The following is a 25,185-nucleotide window of genomic DNA, read 5'->3' as shown; positions in this document are numbered from 1 at the left end:
TGATCTGTTTAGAATTTAAGTAAGGGCAGTGATGTTATACTTCCTTATTTATCTGTTAATTGTACATTACTGGTCATAGATTTGATATGCCACTTTTCTGCTATATCTGTTTATTTCTTCTTGATTTCATGTGACCTTTCTCACTGTAGCGACTAAGAAATAGGTGAACAATAAAAGGGAAGTGGAATGGGAAAAGTTGGTAACCCTAGCTGATCAACATTTGGCAGAAAAGATAAAACCATATGTCTACTGAAGTCACTTCTTCCTGGCGTCTTACTCTCCACTAACACATTGCAGTGTTTGGATTTCTCCTCTTCCATTGACTGCACAGTTGACCCAACCTCCAACTTTATTTTTCTAAAGCAATTAATTGACTGTGTTAATTTCCTGCTCTGTTACTTTCTATTAGATATAGATGAGGTTACTTCTTGTCATGACATTCAAAATTTTTCTAATCTTTTTTCAACAAATATTTCCTATATAATCTATTAGATAACTTGTATAGCAACCAAATGAGACTGCGTATTTTTTCCAGTTTCCTCTACATATTTATGCATCTTATTTCCTCTTCATTTGTATTATTTATCCAAACTAGTCTATAGATCTTCTTGCATTATTCATTGAGACCTAATCCAAATGTCTTCCATTTGACAGGTAGAAGTTGTTTCTCTTTCTTAAATTCCTATAGTATCTTATTCCATTCACATACATTTCTATCATATTGTTTTAACTCTTTATCTTTTTTCTTAGTTTATCACCTTTACTAAATAAATGTTAGGCTCCTTGAAATCTATTGTTTTATTCTCTTCAGAATCTTCCACAGTGTCTTGTATCATATACTTACATAGTAGGCAACCCATTTTTTCTTTCATAATAGATGGATGACTTGTTCAAAATATTTTAATATGATCCTTTGCTTCCAGAAGACAACTACCTTGCTATATTTCTTCCTAAGTTTCTGCCATAATTTTGCTCCACAGCTTTTATCAATTCCTTGTTTTTTTCCCAAATTTCATTTTGCTAGAAAAGCAAAATGAGATAGAGAGAACATGTGTGGAATACATAATAGAAATTTGAAAGTGGAAAGTTAAAAATTGGAAAGAAAGAACATTTAGTAAATTTCAAGACACTGAACAGATAATGTATTAATAAGTGGGATCCCCATTGTTTTAGCATCATTGTGGTGACCAGTGATGATTGTTATAAATACTAGCTACTGTGATGTCTCTACGTGCCATTCACCACACAAGCTCATTTCTTTAAATTATTTAATCCTTTAAAAAGCACTTATGCTCACTTTATGTAACATAGTGAGTCCTGAGCAATAACTTGCTTCTATTTATTCTATAAAAATTAATTAATTCAATTTTAAAGGTTAAAACGTTTATTTATGCATTAATATCTCAGAAATAAAATGCTATTATTGATAAGCCATAAGAATAATGGATCAGGGTGAGAAATTTATGTAATTTTATTGTCAAATTCTCTGATAGAATTTACTTTGAATGGATTTCAAAGTAGTAGAACATTATCACATCTCTACCTTTTATATTCTGATATTTAAAAAAAATCTATGTACACATGGTTGTCAAACCATGTCAGAATTAACAGACTTCAGAGTTGTTGCATGGCAGAGTGCCTGTTTTATGTGTGTATGTATGTGCATGTGTTAATATATGTATATGTGTATATATACATAAATGTACACCCATAAGCACACATATAACATATATGTAAATATAGCTCAGAATGTCCAACTTCAATAAAAACTGGAAAAAATAAAGAATATGTCAATTAAGAAAACGTTTAATTAAAGTGTGACTTCCTCTGAGTTATTGCAGATGCCTTAGAGCTCAAGATAATTGAGTTTTGACTTTAGATGTGCTTCTGTATATGTGTGTGTGTGTTTACTTTGTTGTATGTGGGCTTCTGAATATTTCCCTAGGTTAGAGTAAAATTACATTTTAAGTCACTATGTTAGTAGTAAATATTTGTTTTGCAGCATTTATTCAAGTCATTGTGGAAAATATAGATTTTAAATACCATATTGACAGTGTAGAAAGATTCTTTGCTTATTAGAAAGGTATTTCTTTTCACAAATCTTCACTTTTTATACCAGTTAATAAATTATTCACTACTGGTATTATGATTATGGTTTATGCACATATGTATAGGGTTTGTTAACCTACCTTTTCCAGATTTTGAATTAGAGTTTTAACATCTAATTTATATCAGTGTCAAAGTAAGCAGCATTTAAGTACATCAAAATAACATTCTCAACGTGAACTCTGTATTTTTTTACATATTACATAATAAATATGTCTTTGGTCAACTCTTAAAAATGAATAATTGATTATGTAAAGTTGTATCTTTAAGAGTATCTGGATATACTTTTATTTTAAAAATTAAAAAATTGAAATATAATAAAATGTGGGGAGTAGTGAGTTATTTCTGCTTTTGACAGTGAGTCCTTCAGTGTGCACACATTTGCATCTCTTCTTGCTCTTCCATGCCTAGAGAAATGCCAAGCTCCTGCAAACTCTGACTTGCTCTAGGGCTCTTCAGAATGTGAAGCAGTTCTAATAGGCAGTCAGCTAGTTGCAGCAGCTGAGCAGACCTCGAATAGCACGTACATTTCCTATTTTCAGTACTCCATAAAGTGGTTGAATAAGGGAAGCCAGAAGGTAAAAGAAATTGGATAAATGAGATTAGTTAAGAGAAGAAAATTTCTATTTATTTTTGTAAATAGTTAAGTTTATAAGTAGAAAAATAAATTTTTAAAATTATTTTATGATTATCTTGGGACAAAATGTTAATAGGTAGTCAGTAATATAACAGGCAAATTTTAGTCTATGACGTATGAAGTAGCTTTTTTTTTCTTTACCATTTTGTATGTCTACTTTTTTCATACTGATATGTACACTTTATTCTTTCTTTCTTTTTTAAAAAAGATGCATATATGCATCTAAATTTGCTGTTCAGAAACACTGTCTCCCTATGATGACTACACCCTGAAGTCTTGTATAACCTTTGAACCATTCCTATGATTATCTGCTTTTTCGTTGTTGTTCTTTGTTTTGGGGGGGTGGCGTTTATTGGCCTTATAGTTTCCACTCATTGCCAAAGTTAGTTAGGTAAAGATTTCTTCCTCTCCTACCAAAGAAGTTGTGTCATACATCTGTAAAACAGATTCCTTTTAAAGTTTTATTTCACTGTATTTTTTAATATATTTATACCCCTTTAACTCATTTCTCTGACACTTCATCCACTGCTTTTGGCAAATGTCAATCTGTTCTCTGTAACTAATCTATGATCTTTGGGGGGAGTTATTTTTTGTTTTTAAGGCCCCACATGTTAGAGAGATTATATGGTATTCGTTTTTCTCTATCCAATTTATTTCACTTAGCATGATACCCTGGAAATCTATCCATGTTGTTGCAAAAGCCAAGGTTTCATTCTTTTTCATGGCTTAACAGTATAGTATTCTATTGTACATATGCATATTTGCATATATATACATAAATATATATGAAATATATTTTCTTTACATATTCATCCCTTGTTGGATACTTTAGTTGTTTCCTTGTAAGATAGCTGCACTGAACATGGGGATGCATATATCTTTTTGAGTTAATGTTTTTATTTTTTTCAGGTACATACCCAGAATTGGAATTGCTATATCATTTGGTAGTTCTATTTTTAATTGTTTGAGGAACTTTAATGCTATTTTCTATCGTGGCTGCACCAATTTACATTCCCAACAGTGCGCAATGCATCCCTTTTCTCAGCATCCTCAGCAACACTTCCTATTTCTTGTCTTTTTGATAACAGCCATTCTGATATATATGAAGTGGTATCTTATTGTGCTTTTGGTTTGTATTTCCCTGATGATTAATGATATTGAAGATTGCTTCATGTACATGTTGACCATCTGAATGTCTTTTCTGGAAAATATCTATTTGGATGTTCTGGCTATTTTTAAATCATTTATCTTTTGAATTGTAGGAGTTATTTATGTATTTTGGATGTTAACTACTTATCAGATAAATGATTTGCAAATAATTTCTCCCCCTGAAGTGGTTACTTTTTCAGTTTTTTAAGTTTGATGTAGTCTCACTTTTTTTTTTTTTTTTTGCTTTTGTTGCCTTTGTTTTTGGTGTCAGATTAAAAAAAAATCATTGCCCAGAACCTGTGTCAAAAAGCTTACTGCCTATGATTTTTTCCTAAAAGTTTTATGGTTTCAGGTCTTACTTTCAGATATTTAGTTCATTTTGATTAATTTTTGAATATGGCATAAAAGAGTGGTTGTGTTTCATTCTTCTGCATATGGCTGTCTAATTTCCCCAACACCATTTAATGAAGAGATAGTTCTTTCCCCATTGTATATTCTTGACTCCTTTGTCATAAGTTAGTTGACCAGATATGTATGCATTTATTTCTATGCTCTCTATTGTGTTTCTTTATGTTTCTTTTTTAATACAAGTATCATACTATTTTAATTGTTATAACTTTGTAATATTGTTTGAAATCAGGGATCATGTTGCCTCCAGCTTTGTTCTTTCTCAAGATTGCTTTGGCTATTTGGGTTTGTGTGTGTGTGTGTGGTCCCAAATTTTAGTATTATTTGTTTTATTTTTCTGAAAAAAAATGCCATTGGAATTTTGATAGAGGTGGAAATTGACTCGGTAGATCACTTTGGTAGTATGGCCATTTTAACAATATTGATTTTTCCAATCCATGAGCATTGAACATCCTTCATTTGTATCTTTTTCAACTTCTCTTATGCTTTTCTTAGTTTTTTAAAGTTGTATTAGAATGCAGGGTAAGTGCAAATTGAATAGTGAAACAAAATGAAAAGATGTGTGAGAGTGAGTGATCACTTGGACAAACAGAAATTTGTAAAGGGTAAAATGTCAGATTCAAAATGAGGGGTATATGAAAAAAGTATATAGCTACTAGACCTAAAAAGTTAAAACTGAGAAATGAATAATTATTGGTATTTTCTGTTATTGCTGTATGAGATATTTTCATTATATATGCCAGGTATTTTCTGGAACAATCTTACTTTTCATTCTATATACTTTTCAAATAAACTATCCAACCAGTCCATTCTGAAGGAGATCAACCCTGGGATTTCTTTGCAAGGAATGATGCTAAAGCTGAAACTCCAGTACTTTGGCCACCTCATGTGAAGGGTTGACTCATTGGAAAAGACTGTGATGCCGGGAGGGATTGGGGGCAGGAGGAGAAGGGGACGACCGAGGATGAGATGGCTGGGTGGCATCACTGACTCGATGGACGTGAGTCTGAGTGAACTCCGGGAGTTGGTGATGGACAGGGAGGCTTGGCGTGCTGCGATTCATGGGGTCGCAAGGAGTCGGACACGACGGAGCGACTGGACTGAACTGAGCTGATGGACTAACTGCACCAGGGCCACTCAGTTGCATGTGATTGTTACAACAATGTCACAGTTTAACTGGGAAATTTTGGATGATCCTATCTATCAGTGCCTGGCCAGTTTGTGGACAGTGGTGCCAAAAGCTGTGTTTTCAGTCTAACTAGATGGAAATGAAAGTGTCATCATCTCACTCTTGTGCCTGGCAGGAAAAACGTTAACATAGCAGTAGACATATAAAGAACCTTTTTTTTTTTAATGATTGAAAACCACATCTTTGTTCTAGCCTATTTAACATGCTTAAGAGAAACACTGAAGCAAAAGTGACAAAATAGGGAGACTGGATGTTGTAAACAGTCAGAAGATCAGCAGACAGAATTTAAATCCTAAACTTTGGATTTTATCAAAAGTTTATATGTATATATGTGTGTATATATATATATATATATATACACACATATATACATATAGTCTTACGGTTTTAAATTAAATGGCCAACAGAGTGTAATTTAGGCTTGCCATCTGTGCACTATGCTGATTATTTTTACACAACTAAGACTTTAATCTTAAAAAATGAAAATTTATAAAAACACTCATGTTGGACTTTTTGTATTTTTTATTATTTTTCTTTGCTTTCTTCCTACACATTTCTATTTTGCAAGAGCACTAACAATCCCTAATGCATTAACAGAGGCACCAACAAAGCCTTGACCTTGGCCTTGACTTTGATCTCTTTTGTCAAATCAATGTATTAAAGTTTTGCCGTGTATTTGTTTGTTTACTATGTAGACTTTGCAATGGCCATGACTTTCATTTGAGCAATTATTTTTATTAAGTTAGACAATTAAAGTTAGTCTTGCATGAGAAAAGTATACACTTGGGAAGCAGTGATGGATGAATTCAAGTCTTCAAAGTGTTTAGTTCTGCCAGAATTTTCCAGTTGAATGGAAATTCACCTCCCAGTTTGGTTTGGGTGACACTCTATGGATTGTCAGACCTGAGTGTTTCCTAGAGAAAGACAAAAAGAGATCAAAAAGGATAGATGACAGTGTGAGTATCCACATGTGTTCTTGCAGTTTTTCTCAGATATTTTTCTGCTTTGATGAACAGCATCATTACTGAAATAATAAATGTTAATTAATATCTGCATCATTTTTGTAAATTGTGGTTTAGTGATACAATTAGACTAATTAGTATACAGCATAGCTTGGTGACATGATAAATCATAGAGCAGAACATGTTGACTCTTATCCATTATGATGTATTAGCTAATTCACTTGCTCAATAATGACAAAAGATGGGGAATAGGGCAGTAACAATAGAAACAACTATAAAAGCATCATGGCCACATTTTCAGGTTTTTATTTTTCTACCACGTTCCTGAGAACTATGGACTATGGACCTTTTACATGTTTTTCTTTTTGCACTGGTAAACCATAGCCCCTGAAAGAAACCTTCAAGAACAAAATCACGAGGAACTTCCCTGGTGGTCAAACAGTTAAAACCCTGCTCTTCCCTGCAGCGGTTACAGGTTCAACAGGTTCAACCCTTGGTTGGGGACCTAAGATTCCATGTGCCGCATGGTGTGGCCCCCAAATAAAATAAGATCATGAGTAAATAAAGAAACAATAAACAATGACTTTCCAGTTTTCCTAGGTTCACACACATTGTGTTATGTGCAGTGTTATACTTTTTCAGATGATTCATGGTAAAGCTGACAGCTATCTGCATATCTGATTAATTTTTCAGAACCTATGCGAACCCCAAAGACTTTAAAGATTGCTGAAATACAGGCAAGACGCATTGCTGTGGACTGGGAATCCTTGGGTTACAACATCACTCGGTGCCACACTTTTAATGTCACTATCTGCTACCATTACTTCCGTGGTCACAATGAGAGCAAGGCAGACTGTTTGGACATGGACCCCAAAGCCCCTCAGCATGTTGTGAACCATCTGCCACCTTATACAAATGTCAGCCTCAAGATGATCTTAACCAATCCAGAAGGCAGGAAGGAGAGTGAAGAAACGATTATTCAAACTGATGAAGACGGTATGGTCATACTTCTTTACTTTTAAAGGGAGATTATATCACAGGATTATGCACTGTCTTACAGTTTTGCCTAGAGTTCCCAAAATTGAATTGGATTCTAAAATCTGCTAAATAGTCTTAAGAGGGTTAACTTTGAAAATAGATTGTCTTAAACAAAAACCTTAATATTCTTCACAGTAGCATCAAATACTAGATGGACTCTTCCTTTACTTTTTTGTCTTTATATGATGTTAGAAAATTGGCAAGTATACTAAAAATCTAAATATGGATATATTAAATGTTCAAAAATAATTTTCACTGTGGCACCATATCAATTACCTATTGGGGAAATGCACTTAACTAAAAATTTAGTTTTTTGCATTTTACAGACCAATAGTAATACTTTCATTTCTTTTAGATTTGAAGGCAATATTATTTACCTGTTATATTCATTTTTAGATAGTTTATTTAATTATAAATGTAAAAGAAGTTTAAGGTTTATATTTTTAAGTCTGAATAAAGGTCTGTATCATATATTGGTAAGCTATCATCTTTTATTTATTACCACCCAAGTAATTGAATTATAATTCGCCCAATTTCTATGTGTATTACTTCTAAATTATTAAATACTAGGAAGAAACATTTATATTATGAATTATATACACTTATACTATAGCATGTCATTAATGTGAATATGAATACAATTTTCTATTTTAAAAAATGTATCTTGGACAAAAGTAATATAATAATAACACTATATGCTTCCAAAGTAAGACATTTCATTTTCAAGACTTCCTTTATGAATGAAAGTATGCAAGAAGGAAAAAAAGTATGCCATATATATATATATATATATATATAGTGAATTGAGGCAAACCTGAACTGGGAGTCAGGAACTGTGAGTTTTCAATCCTGACTCAAATAACACTTGTAACCTTAGTAAGTCCTTTCACCCCTCTAATTCTCTACTTCTCAGCTCTATATAAAAAGTTTAAATTAGATGATCTCTAAGGGTCTATCCTGTTCTAAAATTTTCCTTGAATAGCTTGTTAGGACGGCTACATTTTTATTTGGGTTTCAGAAAACAAGATGTATTTCATACCCTAGTGTTCCCAATTTCCCCAGATTCTGAACTTTAGTCTCAGATGTATATTTTGATGCCTGCAAGTATGAGATTGCCATAAAATAGTTCAAAAATACCATAGTTTCTAGAAATTCTCCTTATCACTTTAAATATTTTCACTCTGAAAAATGAAAATGATCTTGTATTGTTTTGCTGTTTTTGTTGAAATAAAGGGAAGCAAAAGCCTTTAAACTTCATTTAGCTCAGATTTTCAAGGAACAATCTTGTCTTAAAATTATACATATTCCTAAAATTTCAAAGACTCATTCATGATAAATGTACTTTTGTCATCAATAGAACAGATTCACCTGAAATAATTCAGATTCATGTTTGAACTTGCACTTAAGCAAAACATTAACAATATTATGAAGAACAAACCTTGTTCTAACATATAAACACTTGTATTGCCTCCCCCCACAACACACATACAACACACATACTTATGAGAGAAAGAATGGCTGAATGTAGTTGTTTCATAGGTAGAGTATCAAAATGGGAAGTCTAAGCATGGATTCAAAAGCTCTGAAAAAATGTCTGTCTCATTTCATAAAGTACAATAATACTATGCCTGATTACACTAGACATTAAGTATAGTTTATTTACCATGTTTTGTTAGTTTCAGGTGTACAGCAATGTGATTCAGATTGTTTTTTAACATTATATTCTATTTTATTTGGTAGCTTCCCTGATAGTTCAGATGGTAAAAAATTTGCCTGCAATGTGGGAGACCAGGTTTCATTCCCTGGCTCGGGAAGATGCCCTAGAGAATAGTTCAAGATCAGTTCAGTTGCTTAATCATGTCCAGCTCTTTGCGATCCCATGGACTGCAGCATGCCACGTTTCCCTGTCCATCACTGATTCCCGGAGCTTGCTCAAACTCATGCCCATTGAGTTGGTGATGTCATCCTACCATCTCATCCTCTGTCGTTCCCTTCTCCTCCTGCCTTCAATCTTTCCCAGCATCAGGGTCTTTTCCAACAGTCAGTTCTTCATATCACGTGGCCTAGTATTGGAGTTTCAGCTTCAGCATCAGTCCTTCCAATGAATATCCAGGACTGATTTCCTTTAGGATGGACTGGTTGGATCTCCTTGGTTTCCAAGGGACTCTCAAGAGTCTTCTCCAGCACCACAGTTTAAAAGCATCAATTCTTCAGCACTCAGCTTTCTTTATGGCCCAATTCTCACATCCATACATAACCACTGGAAAAACCATAGCTTTGGCTAGATGGTCTTTTGTTGGCAAAGTAATATCTCTGCTTTTTAATATGCTGTCTAGGTTGGTCATAACTTTCCTTCCAAGGAGCAAGCATCTTTTAATCTCATGGCTGCTGTCCCCATCTGTGGTAATTTTGGAGCCCAAGAAAATAGTCTGTCATTGTTTCCATTGTTTCCCCATCTGTATGCCAGGAAGTGATAGGACAGATTCCATGATCTTCATTTTGAAGCCAAGTTTTTCACTCTCTTTCACTTTCATCAAGAGGCACTTTAGTTCTTCTTTGCTTTCTGCCCTAAGGGTGGTACTATCTGCATATCTGAGGTTATTGATATTTCTCCCTACACACTTGATTCTAGCCTGTGCTTCATCCAGCCCAGTTTTTCACGTGATGCACTCTGCATATAATTTAAATAAGCAGGGTGACAGTATACAGGATTAACCTTTCGTTTCCCAATTTGGAGCCAGTTCATTGTAAGATACTGAATATAATTCCCTGTGCTATACAGTAGATTCTTGCTGCTTATCTATTTTATGTATAGTAGTTTGTACTCATTAATCCCATACTCCTACTTTGTCTCTCCCTCCCTCCATCTCCCCTTTAATAACTAAGTCTCTTTCTGTTCTGTATATAGATTCGTTTGTACTGTTTTTAGATTCCACATGTAAGTGAAACCATATAGTATGTCTTTCTGTGCCTGACTTCACTAGTTGAAGTATTCTGTAGATCCATCCATGTTGCTGTAAATGACAATATTTCATTCTTTTTATGATTGAGTAATATTTCACTGTACATATATTTATATGTGTGTGTGTATGTTTATACCACACCTACTTAAGTCAGATGAATCAGTGGTAACGAATTCACCCGCAAATGGAAGAGCCGCAGGAGATGCGGGTTCAATCTCTGGGTCAGGAAGATCCCTTTGAGAAGAGAATGTCTACCCACTCCAGTATTCTTGCCTGGAGAATCCCATGGACAGAGGAGCCTGGTGGATTACAGTCCCTGGGATCGCAAAGAGTCAGACATGACTGAGCACTCACTCACTTTTCTTAAGCAAGTTGTCTGTTGAAGGGTACTTGAGTTTGTTTCCATGGCTTGGCTACTGTAAATAGTGCTGCTATGAACCTTGGGATCCATATATCTCTGAATTAGAGTTTTGTCTTTTCTGGATGTATACCCAGAAGTGAGATTGCTGGATCATGTGATTGTTCTATTTTTAGTGTTTTAAGGAACCTCCATATTGTTCTCCATAGTGGCTATACCAGTTTACATTCCCACCAACAGTGTGCGAGGATTCCCTTTTCTTCACATCCTCTCCAAGATTTATTATTTGTAAACTTTTTGATGATGGCCATTCTGACACATGTGAGATGATACATCATTTTGGGTTTGACTTGCATTTCTCTTATAATTAGGATGCTGAGCATCATTTCATGTGCCAGTTGGTCATCTGTATGTCTTCTTCAGCAGAATGTCTATTTAGGTCTTTTGCCCATTTCTTGATTGGGTTTTTTCGTTTTTTTGACATTCGATTGTACAGGCTGTTTATATATTTGGACATTAATCCTCTGTCATTTGCATCATTTGCAAATATTTTCTTCCATTCTCCAAGCTATCAGTTAGTTTTGCTGATGGTTGCCTTTGCTGTACAAAAGGTTCTAAGTTTGATTAGGTCTCATTTATTCATTGTAGACTATATATTTTATAACTTGTGAGTTTAGTAAAAAGAATGTACTCACATGTTTTATTGCCTACACTTAAAAGTGAAAAATACATATTTTCTTAATTGATATTAAGTCTCCGTTATACAAGTTTTACGCTTCTTTAGTCAGTCATAGGGACTTCCCTGGTTGTTCAGAGAGTAAGGAATCTGCCTGTGATATGGGAGACCTGGGTTAGATACCTGAGTGGGGAAGATCCCCTGGAGAAGGAAATCGCAGCCCACTCCAGTATTCTTCCCTGGAGAATTCCATGGACAGAGGATCTTTGTGGGCTACAGTCAGTCCATGGGGTCACAAAGAGTTGGACATGACTAAGCAAATAATACTTCACTTCACTTAGTCATTCTCTAAAAATTTAATTTATTTTGATGGTATTATTTGGTTTGAGTTTTTAGTCTGCTTTTCTTTCCACAAACCAAAGAATACTGTCAGGCTCATTATATTCCTTTTTCATATTGCATTAAATTTTTAAATTAATTTTTCTGTACATATATGACTAGATTACTAGTTAGGAAGTGAATTGCCATGGAAATTTAAATTATGTCCTAAAGTTGATCAAACTCATGACTATTCTATTTATTTTATCTAAAAAAATTTTTGTAAAAGTAAAATGGAACTATTTAGCCTGATTTCAATATTATTTTTTACCCTCCTTTTAACCTCTTTTGAAAAATGTTTTTATTATTTGTAATGATATTGAGTTGTATATTATTGTTTCGTGGTAGTAGAGTTGCAAAGTAATTCCCTCTGCTATAAACTTTTCTTTTTTTTTTAAGTTTTGCTTTATGTGTAAGACTAAATGAAGTTCAAGCTTTCTATGAAGTATTTGCAGATAATTCAGTCTTCAGATCAGAACTCCAGTTTCTACATAGGGTATTTGGAGACACAGAATATCTAAATCATAATCTATTGCTGGAAGATGGATGGATTGTGATGATCTAATTAAGTCAGTCTTACTAAATTATTGCTGCCCCATATACATAGAAAAATAATAAATTTTCAGTCATCTAGTTAAAGAATATAATTTCATGAATAGAATTCTGGAGACATCCATAAATCATGAGAGCAAAGCTAGAATGATTTCCCACCAGAACCCTAAAGTAGAATTTATATTTAAGTTATTGCATGCATTTTTTAATGCATAAGTAGAATTTTTTATATGAGATTTTGTTTTCATTTTTTTATTCTTGCATTCATAAAAATCAATATTGTTAAGTTAACCCTGCAAGAAAACCTGGTTTGGGAGTATTTTTTGGCTAATAGAAAGCTTTCTTTAAATGTATGTTTATTATAGTTTAAAGGCTGTTATGCTTATTTAATATTGTCCTACCCCACTCACATTTCATTTTCCTCTCTTCCACTTTGAGAATTACATTTTAAAGGATTTTCTTATGTGAAAAAATGCTTTTAGCTGAAATAGCTCCCAAATAAATTACAAACAGGGGAATAAAAGTCAGCATTCTGTCTCCATTAAAAGTTGTTGATCTGGAAATGTGAGGTGACATTTCCTGCAATATAAAGACTGCAGTGGTGATGGTCTTAAGTAACTTCATGTTGTATTTGCACAGATCATGTGTACATATAGATGTTTTTTGTATGTAGAATTATCTTCCTTCAAATGTAGAAATTATTGAACGTACTCTGTGCCCACACTGCTTTCCCTACGTGTTTCATGTGTGTGTGTTCACCTTTGTGTAATTCTTGCTCTCATTCACTATACTGGCCCCAGTACAAGGGCAGTAATTAGAACTCTCTCAGCAATCATCTTCTCACAAACTTTTCCATAAATGTATGAAGTGAATCCCATTGACAGAGTTATACATGTGTAAGAAGAGCAGAAAAATACACAAATTCTGGGAAGGCTATTTCTAATGCTACTGTTCTCTCAATGTAGAATTTACTAACATTTAAAATGATCCCTGTTTGTGAACAATTTGAAACATCCATGCTATTTCTTTTTTTTTTTTTCCATCAAATCATGTTTGGTGAATGCCTATAGTAATTATAATACTATCAAATAAACATTTACTCACTAACTTGGGCTTTGCCTCCACCTCCTCCCAACAGCCACCTTCTATGAGAGGTGGGAAAGGTGAATAAAAGCTTTCCCTTAAGTTACAGTTGTAAGCTTATTTCATTTGTGTGGAATAGAAACAATAGATATTCTCTTGCAAAACAAACTGATGCCCTTGGTAGCCTCAGCAGATGCCACAGATTATACACAGGGGCCATCACAGCCCCTCTACCTTGATATCTGCATAGCATGTGCCAATACTGTGGACCTGGGAGTTTATAGGAGTGGATGCCTTTGGTTAACTTTTTCCTAAGCCCTTGCTTATTAGATGCATAAACATATCTTGTAGAGTTTAGTCCTGGCGTCTTTTCTGTTTACGGTGGGTTTTTTCCTTCATGAATTCATTATTAATGTGCCAAATTATGTTGGCTGTCGCAGAGGTCATAACATCATTCATTATCTCCTTATGGATTGGAATAAATCTTACTCTTTTGACATATCATTCAGAATTTCTTGATGCTGCTGGCCACATTGCAATGCATTTCCTTTGATCCAGTGATTTTTAATTTATTTCCATCGTCACAAAATTGCTGTAGACTCTGAAACTACATTTCTAGATAATGTCAAGTGTGAAGTTTCATGTGTAACGTTTCACTGAAACGTTAGATTAAGGAAAAATATTAATTAAAAAACTGGGTTGATAGTTTCAAGAGAAAGCATACTTTCAAGCAAAGTAGGATGGATAGGATATATTTTTAAACATTAAGGGAACAAAAATGCTGGATATTTATGTAAATAAGTAGCAACTGAATATTTAAATAAAATATATAAAAGGAAAAACACAATAGTAAAAGTATTTTGTATTTTGTCAATAGAAGCTGACACATCATTCATTGTTGCCACTGGGTATTGTCAGTTATATGACATTTGCAAATAAGGACTGGAATGGTTTCTCAAATCTTGTCATACCTGGGGACACTTCAAAGCTAGTTATGCTGATTGTTGAGTTCTAAAGAAGTCTGATGTTATAAAGTGGTTTGATTCTTTGCTTTGAAAAAGGGAATTTCATTTAAAAGACTGAAGCAATGATTTTGAACCTATTCATCTTAAAGAGTTTTTTATACACTGTAATAATGCTCTTTTTAAAAAAATTATAGAAATGCAATAAGTGTACCTATGAAAGATTGACTATTAATGAGCGTGTTAATTCAGTATCGTATGGTTTGGCTTTTGAGTCTAAGGAGCATTAATTATTATTATTATTTATTATTTTATGAACATTGTTTATAGAGATACTTTAGGGGCTTATAATAATCTTCAAAAAATCATTCAGGGAAATCTTTCAGGGCAAGCTCTGTTCTTGAAACAAATTACAAATGAGCCTTCACATTATTAGAGGGATACAACAGAGAGAACTAGACTACACTATTCAGCTCTCTGAGGTGATAGAAAATTCTGTTGAGTAAAAATAACTTTGCAGTTGTACATAATCTGCATTAGAAGCTTAGAGATTTATTTTAAATTCACATGCATTCCCACATATTAAAAGCTTGTCATACAGCTTATTTTCTTAGGGACATGTTTTTATTTATTTTATTTGCTTTTAACCTATTTATCCAGCTTACATGTTTACTTTTTTCTGTTTCTGATATAAGGAGCCTTATAACCAATAATGTATTTATATGTAGTGCCTGGCCCTGTACCAGTCAATTCTCTTCAAGGAACCTCTTTTGAAAATAAGATTTTCTTGAACTGGAAAGAACCTTTGGATCCAAATGGAATCATCACTCAATACGAGGTACTGGGAGAATAAGGAAGTTTAATGAAATGTGCATTGAAGGGGAGAATCAAAGAAAATGTTACAGAGAAATAATGGAAAAGAAGTAAATGAGAATTAGAGGGTTAAAATCACTAGTTCTTCTCTGTTTTAATTTATAAATTTCTCTAAATCAAGTATTAAAATGAATATTATATGGTATCTAGACTTTTCAAATTCTTAAGTAAATACTGTTTTAAAGAAGTAGGATGGAACTTGTCAACAGACTTACTGGTCGTTGTAAAAAGAATAAATTTTTACAAAATTAAGAAACTCATATTTCATACTGTGATTTAGGGAAAACCATTGAATGAAGTTGCTTTTAGGGTAGGGGAAAATACCTGAAAAGCAAAATATATCATTGCTATTGCTATTGCTATTGCTAAGTCACTTCAGTCGTGTCCGACTCTGTGCATAAACCTCTCTATTCCAGAGCTTCATCTCAACTTTGAATATAAATCGTTATCTTATTTGTAAATGCGAAAAGATGAAAAAAAAAGTCATTTTAATTGCACAGATAGGTAGTTCTGTTCTTGGGTACTCAGTGTTGTTTCCAGTATAAAATATGTTTTAGTGGCAACAGAGTGCATTGTGAAAATGGAGAATTTTGTTTTTTTTCACTTTTAGTGATTGGTCTGTTCAAGGTATTTTTTCTCGATTCAGTTTTGGTGGGAATTTCTGTGTTTCACATGCATTACATTATATATGACCGTAAGATTTTATATGAATATGTATTCATATTTATGGCTTCCCTGGAGGCTCAGTGGTAAAGAATCCGCCTGCCAATTCAGGAGACACGGGTTCAATCCCTGGGTCAGGAAGATCCCCCAGAGAAGGAAATAGCAACCCACTCCAGTATTCTTGCTTGGGAAATCCTGTGGACAGAGGATCCTGATGGGCTTCAGTCCATGGGGTCACAAAAGAGTCAGACACGACTTAGTGACTAAAACAACAACAACATTCATATTTAATTATATTGATTTATATTTTGATGGAAGAAAATAGGTGTATATTGATCCAGTCAGATAACTCTAGGTTTATCTGTAGATAAGTAGATAGAGATGGACAGACAGACAGACAATAGATACAGAATAACAGTGAAATAACCATATCAAAATGAGAAAGAAAAGGGAAAAAAAAAAAATGTGATTCACTCCACACAGATGCCCTTGAGTGCTATCTTATTTAAAGGGTTTTTTTTTTTTTAGAATGTATTATGATATGTATTGGATATGTAATAGGAAGTAACATTTCTTAACACAGGTCAGTTACAGCAGCATAAGATCATTTGATCCTGCAGTTCCTGTGGCTGGACCTCCCCAGACTGTATCCAATTTATGGAACAGTACACACCATGTCTTCATGCATCTCCATCCTGGAACCACCTACCAGTTTTTCATAAGAGCCAGCACTGTCAAAGGTTTTGGGCCAGCCACAGCTATCAATGTGACCACCAATATCTCAGGTATGAAATGAATAAAGTACAAACAGAATTGGTTGTAATAGCGTATCCTAAAGAATCACAAATACACTGAGTGTAATTCACATCATTTTTTGAATCTTTAATATGGTTAGTCATGACTGAAATCAAAAATTTATAAATTCTTTTTGTTCTTCCATGTTCATTTTTATTATAATTCTATGGAGCAAAACAATTCAGTACATGGATATTTGATTTGAACTTTAAAACTTGGTTACAATCACTATATCTTGGGAACACATAATAATCAAGCTAAGGCTAATGAAATTTACGGTTAGTGTGGTTCCCAGGTGTACTTGAACTTTTAAGGTAGTTTATTGTTATTTATCCCTTGAGTTCAGTAATTCTATCCTTTAGCAATTTAAAAACAATTTAAAGTGAAATTGAAGTATTGGAGGCATGATGCTTCTCAGTATGATTTATGCATATGTTTGTGTATATATAGTACACATATGATATACATACATATGTAATAATACTCATATACATTTTGTACCTATTTAATCTGTTTATTCTACTTCCTAAATAACTCCCAGATAATTTGCCTCTTTCTCATGTCACCATTTCTACCTTTCCATCTGGATTGTATTTAAAGCTATCGTTGACATATCTTTCTAAGTAGCACTCTTGCCTTTAGATTTATCTTGCTCCTGTGTTGCTTTTTGTTTTTCTATTGATCTTTGTATAACATTTATTTCTTCTTTAATTTTTCTTCAAAATCTAATATATAATATTTACTGTATTATGCCTAGTATGATATTTTTACACGATTAGTATTTGTGGCACTTCATTTTAAGGCCCTTTTCATCCTCTTCTACCATGGGCTTCCCTGGTGGCTCACAGGGTAAAGCATCTGCCTGCAACGCAGGAGACCCAGCTTCGATCCCTGGGTCGGGAAGATCCCCTGGAGAAGGAAGTGGCAACCCACTCCTGTATTCTTACCTGGAGAATCCCATGGACTGAGGAGCCTGGTGGGCTGCAGTCCACAGGGTCACAAAGAGTCGGACACGACTGAGCGACTTCACTTTCACTCCTATCCATAAATCCAAAGTTCCAGTCACAGCAAACTATTGTATTGTCTGTGTCCTTTCACATATTGGTATCTTCATATATTCTGTTTTTTTTTTTTTATCTCTGGTATATTTTTCCCATGTTCTCTCTTTCTGATGAGCTTTTACTCTTCTTTTAATATTCAGCTCAAGCATTGCCTAAATAGTGAAGTCCTCTCTGTTTCATCTTCCTGGTTCCCTGCACTAGTTTAGAAGAGTATGGTCCCTTAGCATCAACTTCACATTAAAATGTCCTAGAAATGTACATTATCAGGTCCCTCCTCAGACTTTCTGAATCAGAAACGGTAGACAAATGGGAAAGCATTCTGTATTTTTATTTTAAGAGCCCTCCAGAAGTTTCTGATCTTCCTAGTCTGAGAACCACTGTCTAAGTAACTGTCTCCTATTTTGGTCACCTAAATTCTTCTATAATTTTTTGGTGTTTATAAGAGTGTCACTCTTGATAAATCTGAATCCCTACTTTTAACTCTATAAATGTCAAAAACCATGCTTCATTTGCTTCTATATTTATAGCACTTCTTGTAAAGTTTGACATACAGTAAGTATTCAGTAAATGTTCAATGAGTGAATGCAATACTTTAAACTTTTTATTAGATACCATTTGTTCATAGTTTTTCTGGTAATGTACATATTTCACTGGTCATATCCTCCCTTAAACATCTTTCTGCATGCAAATGATCAAAAGCCATTTGAGGTTATTCACCCAGTTCAGGATTAGGAAGCCTCCTTACCCCAAAAAATTATCAAATATTTTGAAAAAATTTAGATTTCTTCTTTTTAAGAATCTGGCAGTGAGGGCGCTAATTCTTGGTAATTAACAGCTGAAGTGCTCATTTCCATTCAGCATACTTCCTAGATATATCTCTATAGTGACCACAATGGTGAAAGTGATCAAGATCAATGCTAGGTCATTCCACAACCTTTAGATCGAAGCAGCACCACCTCCCTAGGCAGCCTTTTACCTAGGTTCCTGCCATTTGTGTCTCCACATCTTCATGTGCAACTCCATAACCAGAAATCCCCAGAGTCTATGCCATTATCACCTTCCTCCCATCCCATCAATGCTGGTTTCAAGATCTCAGGAACCTAGAAGTTAAAACATCTTCATAAAATGTTTGGAGTGTGTGTTGCAAGTTGCCAGATTATAATTTAAAATTTAACAAGTCTTAACTTCTTATCTTCTGCTGCTTTAGGTTCTCAGAGTTAACATTCAGTGGCATTTGTTAAGGTACAGTTTAATTTTAAGTATTAAATTGACTTTTTCCTTCAGTTCAATTCAGTCGCTCAGTCACCTGTCCGACTCTTTGCAACCCCATCGACTGCAGCACACCAGGCCTCCCTGTCCATGACTAACTCCTGGAGTTTACTCAGACTCATGCCCATTGAGTCAGTGATGCCATCCAACCATCTCATCCTCTGTCGTCCCCTTCTCCTCCCACCTTCAATCTTTCCCAGCATCAGGGTCTTTTCAAATGAGTCAGCTCTTCGCATCAGGTGCCCAAAGTGTTGGAGCTTCAGCTTCAGCATCAGTCCTTCCAGTATTCAGGGCTGATTTCCTTTAGGATGGACTGGTTGGATCAGGATCATTTATTCAATTTGAACTATGATATATTCTTGTTTATTGATTGAAACTCTTTCCCTCATTAATCATTCATCAGCTCCAACTTTACCTGACTACGAAGGAGTTGATGCCTCTCTCAATGAAACTGCCACCACGATAACAGTCTTGTTGAGGCCAGCACAGGCGAAAGGTGCACCTATCAGGTAAGAGGGGAAAATCGTAGTCAGAGGGAAAACAGCCAGTAGAACAGATGTTTTCTCACAGCCATTCAGCGGCCAGTATAGTGGTTCATCTTTAGGAGACTTTCATTTAACAGCTAGTATCATAATGGTTTTATTTTTGTTTTGTTTGTGTTTGTTTTTTCTTTTGGTTAAAACTATGAAGAGATTTTTAAGAGTAAAATTCTAAGAGAATTTTGAGATATTCATGAACCGAACCATTCACCTCTCTGTACTGTTTAAGAGTATTGTTCTTTGAATTTTTTCTTTCTCTAGCCCGATTTCATTTCCCTTCCTCTGTTGGTATCTGTGGTATATGAGCTTTGAAGTTATTTGTCAGGAATAGAATGAGAAAATAACCCCTGTACGTTGTATTAAATCTGTTATGAATAATTCAACATGAGTGAAATTATTGATTGAATAATAATATAGATTACATAATAATAATATTTTCATAAATATGATTGAAAAATAGGAAGCTTTGAGGAAATAAAAGGAGAATAGTTAAAATGAATGTGGCTTATGTAATCTTTTAATTCCTAAATTGTTGTTTATTGGAAATTTCATAGTAAATATTAAAGTTCAATTTGCCATTTAACTTAACTATCTAGTATTAAAACCTCCCACATATTATCCTCATCTTGAAGAAATTATGAGCCATGTTATTTTCACAGATTGAGTGAAATTATTCTAATGATTTTAATTCCTGCATATTTGTAATTAGATAAAGGTACAAAACTTTAGCAGGTTTCCATTTGAAAGTTGTAGATTTGTTGGGTACTTTTGTTGATATACTTTTCTGGAGAAATAAATCAAGGCACAGAAATCATTGCAGGTATATCATAATTGAGTCATCTCAAGTTGTTTACATATTCATAACAAATTAATCTTTGTTCTGTGGATTATATGACACGCTTGACCTTATGGGCACATATTAACCATGTAAATAATCCTGTATCACTGGAAAGGAAGAAATATTTTTGTTAATTAAAAAAGAAAATATTGGATAAAAGAACCTGAGTCCATAAAGGAAACTCTTACCTCATGTCTGGCTAAAAGTCACAGTAATACCACAGCAGAGAAAAAAGAGATGATCGGATTCATTTGTAATAGAAACACTTGTGAGGCACTGGATACTTGAAAATCCAAAGTCTATAATACTCTTCATGAATGAGTGATCTGTGAGGAAGCCTGATTTCTGATTCAAAGAAGAAAGAGAAAATGTCTGCATTCAACATCTTTTACTATTGACAAGTAATCAGAGTTATTCACATCTTCTACCTGTGATAAAATTTACTTTATAGTTGTTCAGTTCTGCTATTGTTGTTTAAATAAGCTGCCAGGTACTTGCATTGATCTTTTTAGATCTTTTTAGTGTTATAGTTGAGTGAACTCAGCTCTACTTAATGTAAGTTGCACACACAGTATATTATTATTATTACACAATAGTACCTAAGCTCTTTATTAATTTAATCAAATTATTATACAAATATTAATTGACCATGTATTATGTGCAAGGCACTGTGCTAAGTGTTGTAAACCAAAGAAAACAATCGCAACAGAACACAGACCTTGGCCCAGATTTGTCATGGACAATCTGTGTCTGCAGTGAGAGGAGTCTTCATCCTTGTAAATCCTTTGCTCATAGTTGGTGTTCACGAACTTTGTTGAATTTGTGAATATATTATTGATAATATGTTTTTAAGTCACAAGTCTTTCTTTGATTTTATTTGCATTTACTTACCACTATATCTGCATTATATTTGTGAACAAATAATGTATACCCCAGCGAAAAGTCTTGTCCTAAATAATGCAGAACTTAGTATCACCAACCACTTTGTTCTTCAGTATTCATTAAGACTGTGTCCATACACTAAAGTGAAATTTGTATAGTGCAGTCCTAACAAATGTGACTCTTTGACAAAATTAATCTTTGAATATATAATTATTCTAATGGGCTTCCCTGGTGGCTGAGACAGTAAAGATTTTGCCTGCAATGCAGGAGACCTAGGTTCGATCACTGCATTGAGAAAAATCCCCTGGAGAAGAGAATGGCCACCCACTCCAGTATTTTTGCCTAGAGAATCCCATGGACAGAGGACCCTGGTGGGCTACAGTCCATTGGGTCATAAAAATTCAGACACAAGTGAATGACAAGCACAATCTTTCTAAAGCTTGAAATTTGCTGCCTGATTTAACTAGTCCTTTGAATCTCCTCACCAACTTTTTGAGATCTAGCCTTAAAACTGTCATTACTTGACAATCATTACTATGATTCAAAATTAATATTACCAACATTTGGAATCATTTCCCTAGAATGCAGAATTTCATTTTTTCTAAAGCATTTTATATATTTCTTAAATGAATTCAGATTTTAAACTGAGTAGATATAATTATAAATTAGAATTCATAGAATGTCCCAGTTATTAAAAGACTGACCCAATGTAGCTGTGTTTTCAAATAATGAAAATAGCAGTGAAATGTTACAAAAGCACAAGAGAAGAGTTCCTCAGTGGTGAATTCAGTTTGTTGTAAGATGTAATAAATGAATGTGTGTTTTATCACACCTTTTTCCAAATATAAGCTCAGCCTGTTTTAAGCTGGCAAGAAACTATCTATTCTAGGGTATAACTAAATGTTTATTTTGCAGGTAAAACCTATTCTTGCATTTTAGAATATTAAGTACCATATATTTTAAGTTAGATAATTAGGACATAGTCATGAAATGCCATCAAAACCATCATTTTTCCCCACAATTATATTAGAAAAAGAAATTATTTGATGCTCAGTGATAGCTTAATGGGCTTCCCAGATGGTGCCAGTGGTAAAAAAAAAAAAAAACCTCCTGCCAGTGCAGGAGGCATAAGAGATGTGGATTTGATCCCTAAAGTCAGGAAGATCCTCTGGAGGAGGGCATGGCAACCCACTGCAGTATCCTTGCCTGGAGAAAGTCATGGACAGAGGAGCCTGGCAGGCTACAGACCATGGGGTCACAAAGAGTCAGACAGAACTGAAGTGGCTTAGCACTCAAGATAGCTTAACAGGATTACAGATCAAAATACAGAACTGGGTTTAGCTGGAGTTCAAACCTTGTATATTAGAGTTACTCCCTGGGTCAGTTGGTCACATATATACAAGTTGAAACATTATGACTACCCTCTTCATTCATCTGCAGAATATTTCATTTCATCCCAGAATTTTAAAGAGATTAAATAATTGCACCTGAATTTTCTCACCAGTGTCACACAAGAAAACTTATTTGAATTCCAGATAAAAATGCTTTGAAATTTAAGCAAAGATGAAAATAGTACTTTTCCCTCATTTTATGAGTACACAGGTCTTATGGTCCAAGTAAAATCAAGTAGATGTTGTTTTAACTTAATGTTTATTCTGATGGTATTTTGCAAATGTTTAGATAACAATGGTGACACAAGTTTGAATTGGATAATGTGTATTTGTAGGTAGTGAGAGCAAGATGAAGATATAAGAATGTGGTAAGGTATTAACCCCAGTATAATGAGTACTGATTTTGACAGTGGGAGAGCATCACATAATTTCGACAAAATGGAATGTTAGAGAAGTATAGTTAATGTTCAAAGTGGTGTCTGAGCAAAATATCAGCAGTATTGAAAATAATTCTCTTTTGCCTTCTCCATGGACAGCTCATGGCATATTGAGAATATTCAAAAAATAACTGACTGAATGGGTGGCTAGATAGGTGGGTGCCTAGATTACATGATGGAAAAAAGAAAGGCAAGGAAACTAGGCCAGTAACATGATCATAAAGTTATCAATACTTCCCTAATGATGGAAGCAATTGAGATGAGAAGAAATTGTATATTGCAAGGGAGCTAGAACATGATTAAAAATAAAATTTGTTAACATTAATGCCAATGTTTCGAGCTTTGTTGATTCTTCAACTAGTAGTTCCTCTTACAGAAATAGGAAAATCGTGATAGACCTGCTTTGCATGGTTAAGAAGTGAAGAGATGGGAAGAAGGAAATGTAATGGACATCAAAATGATAATTATGTAAAGCAACTATACTCCAGTAAAAATTAATGTTAAAATATGGTAATTAAGCCTTTACTCTGTGGATTATCAGAATGTTGGCATTGGGGCAGTCAATAGGAATGATAGTGGCTATGAGATCTTGGGAGGTTTGTTGGTTAGAGGAATTGTAAAACATTGGAGCTAGGGAATTTCTCCTAAAGCTTTAAGGTGACATTCTCAATTAAAAAATGAGGAAGTATACATTGAATACTTTGTGAGTTGTTATCACCTAGAAATCATACAAGCTAAAACTTAAATCAGAATCACAGAGGGTTTACTTACTGCTAAGTCGCTTCAGTTGTGTCTGACTCTGTGTGGGTTAAAAAAAAAAGTCCATGGAATGCAAAGGCTTTGCATTCATATCCAACATTTTAAAGCATTAAATCAGGAAGAATATCTACCATGTCTATCATATAATTGCTTTGAGTTAATAGCAAAAATCCCTATAAAGTCTTACAGCTGAAGGGAAGTTGTATGAAAGAAGTAATTATTTAGCCTCCTAAAAAACTAAAAATGATGCCATACCAATGTTTAATCAAATTAAAGTATAGTATAGTGAAATCATCTTTAGTTTTTTACCATAAAGAAATCATATTTTGAGTGTTGAGTAAAGATTCATGATGTCAGTATATTGATTTTAACCTAATTATGGAAGTATTTTAAAAAGGTAATTAAGAAGAATGGGGAAATATGAAATATAGGAAGAGTGAATAAAATTATTCATGTGGCTTTGGAATATTTAAAATTGCCAGAGTACTAAACTCAAGTAATATTTAGATATAGCTAGACTTAAGTACATATAGATAGAATTAGTACTTAATAATTAGGTAATTAAACACCACAAGGCTGAAAGAGCATAGGCCAATTTCATGTAATCAGTCAAATAACTTTTAATTTGATTTCTTATTTCTTACTCTCTGCCCTTTAATTAATTTGTAGTGATAAATAAGTATCAGGAAAAAAAAAACTTTAGAAAAATGAGGAGTATATGGTTAAAGAACAGCCTACTCAGACGAATTGAGATAAGAGGAAGGAAGATAAGAAAATTTATTTTTAAAATGAACTTTATAATTTTAGTTTGGAGCTCCATCTCAAGTTCAATGAGATCTTTCCCAAAGAGCAGACTTGTCTTCTCTTATTCTTCTCTAACATCAGCAGTTTGCTTTTGTTCTTAATAGATCTGAAGAGACAAGCTGTCGTGTATGAAGTTCTTTGATTTGGATTGTACAACCTGTGTCAGTTTAATAGAATTAGTTAAGACTGAATGTTCACTAGATGTTCTGGATTTTTCTAGAGATGTGGGCTAATTAACAAGGAATTTATTTTTAAAGATTAAGTTAAAGATTAACAAGGTTGGGTAATTATCAATATTGTCCATTAGGACAAGAATATAAGGTTAGATTTATTCAAGTAGTGCGCATGTGCAAGTTTATCCACATGTATGAATGTATCCATAGGATATACAGATGTATAACATACAAATATGG

General features: G+C 33.8%; 1 protein-coding gene across 12 annotated transcripts in view; it reads left to right on the top strand.

Annotated features, from left to right (window-relative positions):
• Positions 1-25,185, top strand: part of PTPRK (protein tyrosine phosphatase receptor type K) — a 618,756-nt gene that overhangs the window by 480,606 nt on the left and 112,965 nt on the right. For all 12 annotated transcript variants that reach the window (XM_027972455.2, XM_060419596.1, XM_060419594.1 and 9 more), the window contains exons 8-11: positions 7,145-7,447; positions 15,190-15,299; positions 16,581-16,782; positions 19,526-19,631. In XM_027972455.2, the coding sequence (XP_027828256.1) occupies positions 7,145-7,447; positions 15,190-15,299; positions 16,581-16,782; positions 19,526-19,631 (721 nt within the window). The remainder of the gene's footprint in view (positions 1-7,144; positions 7,448-15,189; positions 15,300-16,580; positions 16,783-19,525; positions 19,632-25,185) is intronic.

The sequence above is a fragment of the Ovis aries genome, chromosome 8, assembly GCF_016772045.2.
Source record: "Ovis aries strain OAR_USU_Benz2616 breed Rambouillet chromosome 8, ARS-UI_Ramb_v3.0, whole genome shotgun sequence".
NCBI lineage: Eukaryota > Metazoa > Chordata > Mammalia > Artiodactyla > Bovidae > Ovis > Ovis aries.
The sequence above is the reverse complement of the archived record's forward strand: the minus strand, read 5'-3'. Positions and strand labels throughout refer to the sequence as shown.